Source organism: Hirundo rustica, chromosome 4 (assembly GCF_015227805.2).
Source record: "Hirundo rustica isolate bHirRus1 chromosome 4, bHirRus1.pri.v3, whole genome shotgun sequence".
Lineage (NCBI taxonomy): Eukaryota > Metazoa > Chordata > Aves > Passeriformes > Hirundinidae > Hirundo > Hirundo rustica.
Genome location: NC_053453.1, coordinates 46,880,132 through 46,892,555, shown reverse-complemented (window position 1 = coordinate 46,892,555; position 12,424 = coordinate 46,880,132). Strand labels below are relative to the sequence as shown.

At 37.3% G+C, this 12,424-nt stretch overlaps 1 protein-coding gene across 1 annotated transcript in view; it reads left to right on the top strand.

The window, feature by feature from the left end:
- FGD6 (FYVE, RhoGEF and PH domain containing 6) overlaps positions 1-12,424 on the top strand; it is an 81,842-nt gene that overhangs the window by 37,302 nt on the left and 32,116 nt on the right. The window contains exons 4-8 of the mRNA XM_040061531.2: positions 1,197-1,264; positions 1,352-1,382; positions 9,912-10,063; positions 10,816-10,972; positions 11,632-11,719. Coding sequence (XP_039917465.1) covers positions 1,197-1,264; positions 1,352-1,382; positions 9,912-10,063; positions 10,816-10,972; positions 11,632-11,719 — 496 coding nt within the window. The remainder of the gene's footprint in view (positions 1-1,196; positions 1,265-1,351; positions 1,383-9,911; positions 10,064-10,815; positions 10,973-11,631; positions 11,720-12,424) is intronic.

The window sequence follows — 12,424 nt, the reverse complement described above, 5'->3', positions numbered from 1 at the left end:
TGCCAATGAAAAAAATTAATTTAGATTTCTTTTTTGTTTTGAATACAACAATAGTGTTAAAACCAGCCTATGAGTACTATCTGTTCCATGGCTTATTTTCCAGCACTTGGAATTCCAACCTAATTTATAGGCTTTGAGAAGAACTAAATCTTCAGAGAAATCTTGCAACTTTAGTACTTATGAACCAAAGTTTTGTGGATAAAATGCCACTGATACCTGATTTTCTAGATAAAATGTTCAGTGCCCATATTATACTGCCATACACAATACAGCCTTCACAGGACTTCCATCTCACTTGAGTTGCATATCCTGTGATGTTTTAGGGCTCTTCATCCTCTCTTTCTTGGCAGCCCATTAAAATGACAGCCTGAATGTGCAATAGATGTGGTGACAGCTGGCAGCGGAGAAGCATATGGCAAACCATGAGAGCTGTTTTTGAGGAAGGTGTTTCATCTGAGGGAAATCGTGCATGGAAGTTACACCGTATAGCATACACTTTTGCATCCTGACACCTACCCCGTTTGCTTTGTTATACCTATTCTCTCTATCTGATGTTGAACAGTGCCATTGGTTTTTCGGAAGCCAAATGTGCATGTGAAACCCAAAATCATCTCCACAGTGTTTCAGGCAGATGACAAGGCACACGTATCTGCATCTTTGGAGCACTGTTGCTCTGTATTCTGGCAGCTTCATTAGACCATCAGAAACTGGCTTTTCTCTTCAGTGTGATTTTTCTCTCTTTTTTTTTTTTTTTCTCCTGTTGTCTTATTTTTCAGAAAAGAAAATGTATATGTCTTTTAAGATGTTCCTGAAACACATTTGAGTTCACTGCAAATATTACTGTTGCTGTACTAATCAGAAAAAAAGAACTAACTAAGATAGAAATACTACCTGTACTTTAGTACTTTAACTAGGACTTCATTCATTATGGGCTTGAGTGCTTCCTGTAAAAATTAAAAGAAAAGGCGAACAATGTTGTAAAAACTACTCCTAGCCAATATTGTTTCCAGATACAAGCTAAATTTGTTTTCTCACAGAAGAACCAGAAGGTGTCAAAGCTAAGAAATTTCAAAGCAGTATGAAGTGTTTTTCTTAGAAGTAACTATCAAATAATTACATTGAATTTAAGGAACTAATAGCTGGAAATTATGACAGTTTAAGTAGATGTGTAGTGTAACATGTAATTTTATTTGCAGGGCAAGGCAGCTGGGAAAAAAACAAAGGTATACCATATTGCCAAGGAGATCATGAGCTCAGAGAAAGTGTAAGTGTCAATGCTACACTTAATAACTACTCCATTTATTTTAATTGGCAATTAATATGTAACTGCTTTTTCTTGCTTTTCTGACAGGTTTGTGGATGTGCTAAAGCTCTTACACATTGTAAGTACTCAAAAAAAAAAAAAAAAGCCATTTCATCTTCTATTTGTTTAATCTATTAACGTTTTATGTTTAGGCTTTATGATAGTGACTGTGCCCTTTTTCTTCTGCATCTACATATTCAAAATATAAAAATTAATCTAATTTAGCTGAACTTTAAAGTTTTACATTTTACATAATGAATGAATATTTTGGTGGTTCCTTCTGGATCTCCTTAATAATTTATGCACTTTCCAGTTCTGTGTGCGTATTGAATACTGAAAATTGAATATATATCAATTTATGTTAATCAGAATCATATTTATAAGCCAGCTTGTGCTGGTTTATAAATATGTACATAGCAACAGAAAGGTTTTGGTTAGAATAACTCCTTAAATATTGGGGGGAGGCAGGAACAATTTATTTTAGAAAAGGTACATTAAAATGCACATTCTTGAAGTAATCAAATTAATAGCTAATAGCTCGAATGGTGCATCCATCACCATGGCAGTGTATTTTATTGAGGCTGCAGTTCCTCGACAGATGTTTGCTTTCTGTTAATACCTGTGATTGTAGTACCTTTAATGCGTTGTACACAGCAAGGGTTAAGTATTTCATCCATGTTTGTGCAGATCAGTCATCTGAAAAACATGCCCTGTTGAAGGTGATAATAGGAAATTAATGAAGTATTTTTCTTTCTCTAGCTCTATTTTGTGCGTTTTCTGTCAGGTTTGAAATGATATGTGTTTGTACCATTTTGTCACTGCATTAAGTGCAAACATAGTGGGGGTTTTTTTTCCCTTGGGCAATAGAAGTGGTTATATTGCAAATAAATGCACTGGTCTGTCTCAGTCTCTTGAGACGTGTGTTCTGTGAAACTGGGAACAAAGGCTCTTATAGATGGTTGTATACAGTCCTGTAATACAGAGATTTTTTTTCAGGGAACAAAAAGCTCACCACATCTTTTGCTGATTCCTCTTTCGCTTTCCTCCTAGTAGCTGATTTTCTGATTCTCTTCAAGCTTGGTTTTTAAGAGCTGGCTCAGTCAATATATAACTTATATTCAACATGGTTTCTAATACAGAACTCAATCTTAAATACTTGTAAAAGAAAGAAAGTTGTCCTAGGCAAGTTTTAAGCTACGTAATTTAAAATTATCATATTTTTCAGACATATTTTTTAAAGATATCTTTACTTTTCCGCTTACCATTTCTTTAGGTAATATGTGCAGCACTGGAAGAAAGGCTATTGGTAAGGAGGATGCAGGCAAGAAGAAAGTGAAAAGGGGAGAGTAGAGAGCTTAGGAAGTTTCTAGGATAAACTTAAAGCTGTCCCCACAGTGTCGATGTGCAGATTTGTAGGATGTGTTTTGCTTTTCCTTTAATGGATAACTTGCAGCCCTATTCATGGCAGTCTGCTATTTTCTAGCTGCCAAATAAAAACTATTAGAAATGCTTTTGTTGGCTAGCAGTAACAATCAACATGTATTCAGCCTGGTCTAACAGGGAGGATGCTGGGCTAGGAGTTTAGGAAATATTTTGTCCTTAACTTGTCAGTTGGTCTACAGCAGGAACGTTGGTGAGCATCCTCGTCAGAGAGGGCACTGGTTTTGAGGCGCTGTGTGTGTGTGCATTCTTCATTAAACAAAAACTGCCATAACTGAGAAAGGTTGCAGACACCCAGATTTTTATTTCCACAGAGTGGTATGCCTGAGGATTTGTGTGTTTTCCACACACATTATTAAATCAGTTGATTTAATAATATATTTCTTATGGATAATATTTTAATGTTGATAAAACTATCCTTTTGATTTCATATGCACTGACCACTTTGGCTTACTAACTACCATCAAGCAACCTCTGACAAATTCCTGCATTAGAACTTAGATTCTCCCCAGACTGGGCTCTTGTACACATAGTGAAGATTTGGCTTATTGGAGGATGCTCCATTGCACCTTCTGAGCCATCTATTAGCGGTTTTCCACTTGAAATTTAGTGACTAATTCCATTAGCAATGTTCTGAAATGAATAATACTTTCCTCAGCATGTTTTACCCATGTCAGCTAAATGCATCACATGGCGCCAAGGAAGAGGACTGTTGATGTAAGAAAAAGCTTCTAATTTGCTTCATCTTGGAGCTTTGGAAGTGGAATCTAAAGCAGTTGAGGAGGTAGGAATGTGACTGCAAACTGGTTCTAAGTACCACTGAAATTTTTTAGCACTTTTTTCTTTTATGTTGACAAAGTCAAGTTAGGTGGAACAACTCTTCCAAGGTATCAGAGTGCCAGCCTATGTGGACCTGTCGAACACTATAGGTACATCTGACTGCTTCTGTTGAAGACACACTTCAAAATTATAAACACTTGGTGATACTTCTATAAATACTAAACAAGCTGGTCATAACAGAGATAAGGGACTCACCTGGCTTTGCACACAGAGTCTCAAACAGACTCAGCAAATGGGATCGCTTGAGCAGGTAATCAAACATTAGATGTAACCTTGAATTCTCTTTATTTCTGTTATTGTGTTAGTGCTCTTTCAGGGTGAGATTCCAGCAAAATGCTTTTAGAAACTCCTGGAAACAAAGGAGCTTAAATCAAACTAGCTCTTCTGTTTGCATGTATGTGAGATGGTTCATGCATTGCCTCCTGAGAGTGAACAAGGGTTGAGAATATGGGAGAAGTACTGTTTTTTCCTAAGGACACTTGCAGAAAAAACAGTGAACTGGGTGTAAAACACAAGTGACATAAGAGAAACAAGCTTATCACTTCTCTCTGAGTTGCCCTGTGCTTAAAAATCACCCAGTCTTCCTGGAAAAAGGAGCAAGGCAGGATTGGTGTCCTTTGTACTTTTGCTGTGGGACTCTTTGGAGATGGTTTGCTTTGTATGAGTGAGAAGACCTCCTAAGCAGCACTCTGGCACTGTGAGGGTAAGCTTTATTTGTTGTCTTCTTCGTCTTCTTCTTTTTATTTTTCTTTTTTCTTTTTTTTTTTTTTTTTTTTTGTATATTTTTGTTCTGATTTTTTTTCTCTTGCCAAAACCCTCTGCTCTTTTTACTTTTCCACTCTTTGATTCTATTTCCTCCCTACTGCTGTGGTATAAGCAGCAAGGCTTCTGGTCCAGCAGAGAAATTAGAAATTTGGTTTTTTGAGATTACTCCTTCCACTGCAAGGCTTAGTGTGTAACTTTTAGCTGTGTGAAAAGAAAAGCTTAGGCCCTTGGGCTTTTGCCTGAGCCTTTAAATCTCTGTTTCTGACTTAGACTCCTGTTCTGTCCATATTTGGACTCTGAGAGCAAGTAAGTAAGAGCTTGTCAACAGGCACTTCTTAGAATTTCTGCAGCCACAAGATCAAGCCCTTATTGCAGAAGGCAGGTAAGAGGTCAAATACCATTTTCTATTGTGTGTCCTTCCAGAGACACAAGAGCAAAAAATTCTGGTTTAATATTTCCATTTTTCAGAATAAAATGGTAAAATTATGTATATAAAAACTATATAAAGTTTTATATATTTATAAACCGATGTCTATTGTAGCCAAGTATTATGAAAAATAATTCATAGTAGATTTGAAAAAATATTGTAATGAAAAAAATATAGCTATGGCCTTTGGAGCAAAGTTCTGACCTCTTATCCTGGCTTACAACTGACTTATTGTTTGACTGAAAAATTCTCTCAACATGTAATCCCTTTTTTTCCATATGCAAAATTTCAATATTTGACCAGTTTGAGGTGAATATGTTGATAAATTTTTGGTCTCTGAAATACTTTAGAATTGCTGAGACATTTGGCAATGAGTTGCAACTGTAGTCCTCTTACTAAGAAGACTAATAAAATAGTTTTAGTTTAGAAGGAAGTATTGTTCTACTACCCAGACTATTGCCTGAAATAACATTCTGAGAATATGCCACAGTCAAATAATTGATTATTGTAAAAAAATCAACTAAATTATTTCATTAAAGACTTATATATTATTTATTACCCAAGAAAAAAGGCGTGAAACCTCTTGGCAGCTTTCCAAAAGTAATGGCATATATTTGAAAAATGTCATGATCCACACTTAGTCATAGTCTTGATTAACTATAGGTGCTGTAGTTTAACGTAACAGTTTATGGCTAACAGTCTGACTCTAGCACGGAGTGCCTATTTATATTTTAATTAATCTCTTTGTGAAATCTTCTGTAGCTGTATTGCTAAGCGGTCATGTTTACAGTTTGTCACATCTAGCAGCCTGGCTGTTGTGAAACTTCCTCCTCTTCCCTCCTCCTTCCCCATAGGATGTCTGTGTATGAGTGCATTCCTTGAAAAGCATCCAAGTGCCAACATACTTTTTTTCCTTAAACTGATACTTGAGCTATCTCAGGTATATTTAGCTGGGAGAGTTGTTTCTCAGTGGAAGGGATTATTGCTTTTTTTTTTTGCTGATGGTATGTTCTGGGAGAACAGATCCAGGATGATACTGGTTGATGCTTTAGGAATAGAATATGTGACTATGTTTAGATTATGTAGTACTTTCTCTTCCTGTTAAATCAACAGTAAGTTTTAATTTCACCCATTTGAAATGATCTTCATTCAACTATTAGGTATCTGAAGGTGCACTTGACCCAGTCAGCAGCTGAGCGAGGTGTTAGTCTGCTCAGTACGTCTTCTGTTTTACAATTAAAATTGTCCTTTGCTCCTTAGACTGACATGGCCAGATCACTGCGGGCTGGGAACCCTCTGGTGGGAAGAACTGAGGGATGGTGAACCAGGGCATTTGCAGAGGGGAACTGCATGGGCTGATTGCAGATGATTCAGAACAGGGTCAGAATTATTTCAGATATCACAGCCTTTTTGCTTATTTAAGGAAGTTGCATTGAAGGAGTGGTGTGAGGAAACAAAAGCAGTGATGATTGTAACCTCTTCAAATATTGTATAAAAACTCCACAGCTATAAGGGGAGCATTTACCAACAGAATAAATAGAATTTCCTACACATTTTCAAATTGGAAGTGTTTTATCAGGCAGTAACTCAGCAACAGTATGTACTCAGAAGCCTTTAATATGCGTAGACTAGATTTTCATGTGGACCAGAACCCAGTGGGAGGCTGTCTCAGCCTAGCATAAACTAAAGCTGTTTCTGGTTTGGAAAGAATATTCTTTCTAGGGATGGCAATGTGTGCTGGCCTCTTGAAGTAGCTATGTGAAAACAATTACCTTTACCTGATTAATAAAAAGTGATATCAGGAGATTGTTATTGCAACAAAATATAATGTAAAACTAGAAACTGTAAACAAGCACTTCAAAAAAATGTACAATAGCCTCCCCACTTCTGAAAGGAAAAAAAAAATCCTGGTAAGAAGCTGGGATGATTCAGTATAACTGGCATAATATTTTGGTTTTTGTCATGTGACATATGAAACATGTCTAGAATTGCAAATGTTTTTCAGTGAAATAAGCACATTAATTCCAAAGTGTGGCAAGTTGATTTTTTAGTTTTTTGGATGGTTTGGTTTGGGGTTTTTTGGGTTTTTTTAGAGTTTTTTTGGTTTGGTTTGGGTGTTGGTTTTTTTTTTTTTTTTTTTTTTTTTAATTATTAAGATTTCAGTATTTGAAAGACCCATTTTTAATTAGAAAATCTGTCATTAAAATTCACTTGTAATGGATTGCTGCATTGCTTCAAACAGAATACTTTCTAGGACAACCTAGGTGATTGTCTTTGAACAGGCTGATGAAAGCAATGCTCTTCCGCAGTTTTATATAGGACAGTGTGCTAAATATGTTTGTAATATAAATCACATCATGCAGGCATGTATAGATATCAGAGCAATGTATATATTATTTGCAAGAGCAGTTCTGCTTTTTAGCAGTGAACTGATTTAGGTTTAGAAGGAGCTAGGTCCTGGTACTTTATTTTTACTGCAATTTCTAATTTCTAAGTCATTCACCTACTTGCATTAAAAGTTGTCATCTGAATACTTTCCACCCCTTGGTGTGAAATTTCAAGTTTTAGTTTGTAAATCAGCATATTTTATATCTGGTAATCAAAACAGACCTGATCTATGTTTTGACCCTTTCGATATGAAATTGCTTTCTCAGAAGGCCAGTACCTTCAAGAGTAAACACTGTTAATTCCAACCTTGTTACATTTGTTTTTCTTTTCCCACCCTCAGTCCCCAGGCATGTGCTCTCTGCATTCAGCTCTTGAGTTTATCTCAAGATGAACTTGGCATGACAGTTACTTCACACCCACTGCCAGGTTAAAAATAAATCTTAATATGATTACAGTGACAAATGCATAGTCAGTAGTGAAGATAATTTAAAAAAAAAAAAAAAAAAGAAAAAAAAAGAGCATTGAAATTTCGCTCTTGTTGTTTTGCAGACTTTCAGAATTTGAAAGGTTCACATTATCTTTCTTCCCTGTGTTTCCTCTCTGCAGCACTTCCTCGGTTTACTTGTGGAAGGGGGTATAGGGGGTGATGAAGTAAAGTTTTGGTTGGCTGTTTTAATCGTAGAGTCTTTCATAGCATAATCTATAAATCATGATGAAGCTGATGGACTTTGGGTCAAGCTAGCTGAAAAACCAAATCTGTATTTGGAAAATGCCCTGCAGACTCTTTGAATGCTGTATCTAGGAGTTAAAAAAATGCTCTTAACTACAGCTGACGTTCCTGTGTTATCTGGTGGTGCTTAAACCTGGCTCCCTGCTCTCCTTTAGTTATTTGATCAGGGGAGAGCCTGGGTTGTTGATTATGGTACAGAAAAAACTGCTTTGCTTTTCATCATTGCAAGTCACCTTACGACATTCAAACAAAATTCTTGTCTCACCCTATGGCAAAATACATCCAGTATATTGTGTGTGCATATAATTGGGGATGGGGAAAGAATATTGTCATAATATGATGATCCATTGTGCATGAAGCTCTCCAGAATGCCTCATTTGAGTTTTGCTATTGTAATTCCATGTATCATTTCAGTGTTAAGCAATGCCCCAGGGTCAGAAAAACCCATAAGATGCAGCTGGTAGTTAACCTATGTGTCACTAGTCTGCACAGAGGATGTAAACCAGAACATTTCCATATGAATAATGCCATCTGTCTTTTAACTCCCTTGCATTTAGCTTTCAGTCTTTCCCCATAACAGCCAGTGCCCTGTATCTCCTTTCAGTTTCTTGTCAGAACTGCCCAGTCACAGCCTTTGTGACCCATAGGGTCACAAAGCAAGAAAGCATGTCTGGAGCTCACGTTGCCCTGAGCTGATGTAATGAGGAAGGAGAACAGGGGAAAGTTGTGGCTTCAGTTTGAGAGACCCTAAATAGTGCCAGATGCTGGACTGATGGGATAGCTAGTAAGGGCTGTTGTAGTAGACCTGGGGAGGGGGGAAAAGGGGGGATTAATTTTTTTGTTTTGGTTTGGTTTTTTTGTCTTCAACCTGAGGGCCCTACAGGTTTCCAAAGACAGGCATGGACCCCATGCACACTTAAAATATAACTTATTAATGTACTCAGAACATTTTGTTGGTCACCTTTTTCAGGATACTTACATATTTTTCATGTGATATTAGGTTTCATTAACCACAAACTCCAAAAGAGCTTTGGATTTATTCTCTCTTTCCCCAAATTAAAGTGAAATGCGGTAATACATAACACTATATAATTTATATTTTCTTTTTTGTCAGTTAAGACAGTGTTGCTTTTCAAATGAAATGCTAGATTGCTAAACTTTTTGAAAGACTTGTTTGCTTGTGAATAGAGAAAATACCCTGTATAATGGATACTGAGTTTCAATCTTGGCCATGCTGATTTGTGTGGGATCAAGATTTTAATTTTGAACAGTTTAATGAGGACCAATGAGCTTCAGCTCTGTCCTGTTGGGAGCTGGTTAGGTTATAGCATAAAAGTGGTATAAGATCCTTCAAGAGTAAGTAAGGTGCTCCTCCTCCCTTGTAAATGTTTCAAAGGTACCAGTCAGAATTGGCTTTGATCATTTCTAACATTTGAAATCTTGTCATTCCCATGTTGTTATGGTATAGTTTGTTAAATGTTACTTTTCCTGTAAATAGAAGCGCTGCTACATATAGTAATTTTTTACCCTACTTTTTGCCCTCCAAAATGGCATTTGTAGATGAGTTATGAACACTAGGATGATTTTTAAATAAGATACTATGACGGTGTTAGCTGATTTAAAAGTTTTGTTTTTTGACTTATACGTTTGCAAGAAGACACTCAAGGCTGCCAATAACCTTGCAGATACAAGCCTTGTTTAGCCCACCTTACTTTCTTTGTAAGTAATACTAAAACATTTCTTAAGGGCATGTTGTAAAAATAATGAACAATTTCTATATTATGCATACAGGACCAAGAAAGTAAAACCCCAGTGTCAAACCAAAAGGATTAAGGCAGTCCCAAGGGAGTAAATTGAAGCTGCAGAAAAACATAACCCAGATGGTACCTGCCTTGCCTTTGGTAATAGGGAGCAGCACCTGGAATGTCTGTGATGAGAACCCCTACGCTCTGTGTTGGTGCTTTGAAGGCTGTTCACTCATGGCAAGGGGGGTTTCTGTCCTCTTTGTACTCTGGTAGGATTTCCGGGATGCTGTGGCACATGCCTCTAGGCAACTTGGAAAGCCAGTGATTGAGGACAGAATCCTGAATCAGATCCTCTACTACCTACCTCAGCTCTACGAACTCAATCGGGACCTCCTGAGGGAACTGGAAGAGCGATTATCTCACTGGTGACTATCAATAAAGGGATTCCACTCCTCTGATGTTGAAATTTATCTGGGGGGCTTATGTGACTTCAAGTGATCATGGTTTGACTCTTGTTTGTGTTTCATGTACCTTCCTAAATGTCAGAATTTACTTTGAAAGTACAGGAGATTATTTTTCATTTAGATGTGATTTTGTGCCATTTAGATGCAATCCCAAAAGGTCCAGAAGGCATGCCAATGCGTTTTTGCAGCAATCAGAGTTCTTATTTGAAATTTCATTTTAAATTGAAAGTTCTGGTCCCCGCATGAGCATGATAAGTGCACTGATTTCACTGGGGGAAAAGGAAGCTGTTCTGAAGACTGGTTTGCATTTTAGAGGTAGTTTTGATCTACTGATCAGGCACAGCGCAGATTGACAGCCACAATCTACTTGAAGACCATTTTCAGTTACCACTGCTGGGTGAAGCTATACAAAACCTACTGACAAAGGCACAGCAATGGGTAAAGACTTTTCTCACCTTAAACTAAAGTGTTCAAACATTTCAAGACCATTTTTTAAAAGACTGTATATTAAGTGGTTGTCATCTAAAACTAGTGTTGATGTGTGCCTAATGAGGTTTTTCAGAATAGCAACTGAGATGGGTGCCTATCTGCTGTAAGCTTTTTGTTCAGAACATAAACTAGCACATCTTACTTTAAAAAAGAGAGATGTTTTGCTATGGGGTTAAGATGTATGCTATTTTTAGCTCTAATTGCATCGTTTTTGTTGTTTCTAGGCTTGAGCATCAAAGAATTGCTGATATATTTGTTAAAAAGGGTCCCTACCTAAAGATGTATTCAACTTACATCAAAGAATTTGATAAAAATGTTGCATTATTAGATGAACAGTGTAAGAAGAATGCAGGATTTGCATCAGTAGTCAAAGACTTCGAGGTATTGTATTCTTTTTAAAGACATATCCTGTTTTGTGACTTCTTAGCAGTTGTGATCCTCCACTGGGCTTTAGAAACTGTTCTTAATTTGTTTGTATTTTGATCGTGGGGTTTTTTTCCGCAATCTTGGCTTAAGACAAGAAGAAGATGAGGCCTTTTGAAGGACTCAGTGTTTCAGATGCAGATTATTTTGAGTGCAAACTCAAGATAATTAGCATTTTTGAAGCATGGAACTTTTAATTCCATGTTGTCTTTAGATGTGTGGATATATTAAAACTTCTGCAGTGAGCACTCCTGTCTTCTCTGCCTTTTTGCCTAATGGACACTGACAACAGTCACAAAGAAGCATGTTGCACTTGCTATCCCTGTTTCCTTTATTTCTGGGAAGCTTCACCTCTGTTCCTCCTAGGTCAAAGGACCTGTTTTAAATCTACAGGATATGGATGCTTACTTGTGTCTTTCATGCATGGGTAATTTTGCATGTAGTCTTCCACATGGAAATGTTTGCTCTGTGGTGTGGTGCTCAACACTGTGGCAGTAGCCCTTTACAAAGATAAAAAGCTTATCCAGTATAATCAGTAGTTGTTTGTAGGCATGTGCTCTTTTTCTGGAACTTTTGACTGCTGTGGAATTGTTATTTACTTTGGGTGTTTCTTTCAGATGAGCCCCCGCTGTGCTAGTCTGGCCCTCAAGCACTATCTGCTTAAGCCAGTTCAGAGGATTCCCCAATACAGGCTCCTGTTGACAGGTACAGTCATGCTTTCTGCAGGCTTAAGAAGCCAGTTTTCACATGCCCCAGGACACCTGTCTTCAGACAGCTGTATCCATCTGTAAAGAGTGTTAATCTGACTTCAGATATGTGAGGCTTTTTTAACATGTCACAATATGTGAAGGTCTTTTTAAAACATGGCATTGGTTTAGAGGCTTTTCTTGATAATATTGATTGTGGTAAGATACACAAGCAAGGTCCTAATTTTTCCAGCACCGTGGTGTGTTCTGATGGTAGATTCAACAGTACATAGAAAACATTAAACTTGTGATGGTTTTTACTTGAATCTGTGGTAAGAGAAGTCTGTTATTTCCTCAAAGGGTTGGAATGCTCCTGTTCTGCTTTGAGTTTTGCTTTTTTGGTTTTTTTTTTGGGGGGGGGCGGATAGGGGTTTAACAAATAAAAAAAGGCAGTATGGAAAACTGGAGGAAGGAGAAGAAAGATATCTATGCAACTGTTAACTTCTGTAAGTAGCTTCTCCATTTCTCCCCCACCCAGGTGTTTTGTTTGTAAAATTCATTCTCTTTTAAAGGCAAAACACATGTTTTTAGTGCACACCAGTAAGTGCTTAAGACTCACTGCCAGAGCCAGCTGAGGAGCCGATTTGGAGCTAGGAAATCTGGCTCTGTACCCTGCTCTGGCACTGGTGTGTTTGGGTGGCCTTGAGCAAGTCATCTCCATGAT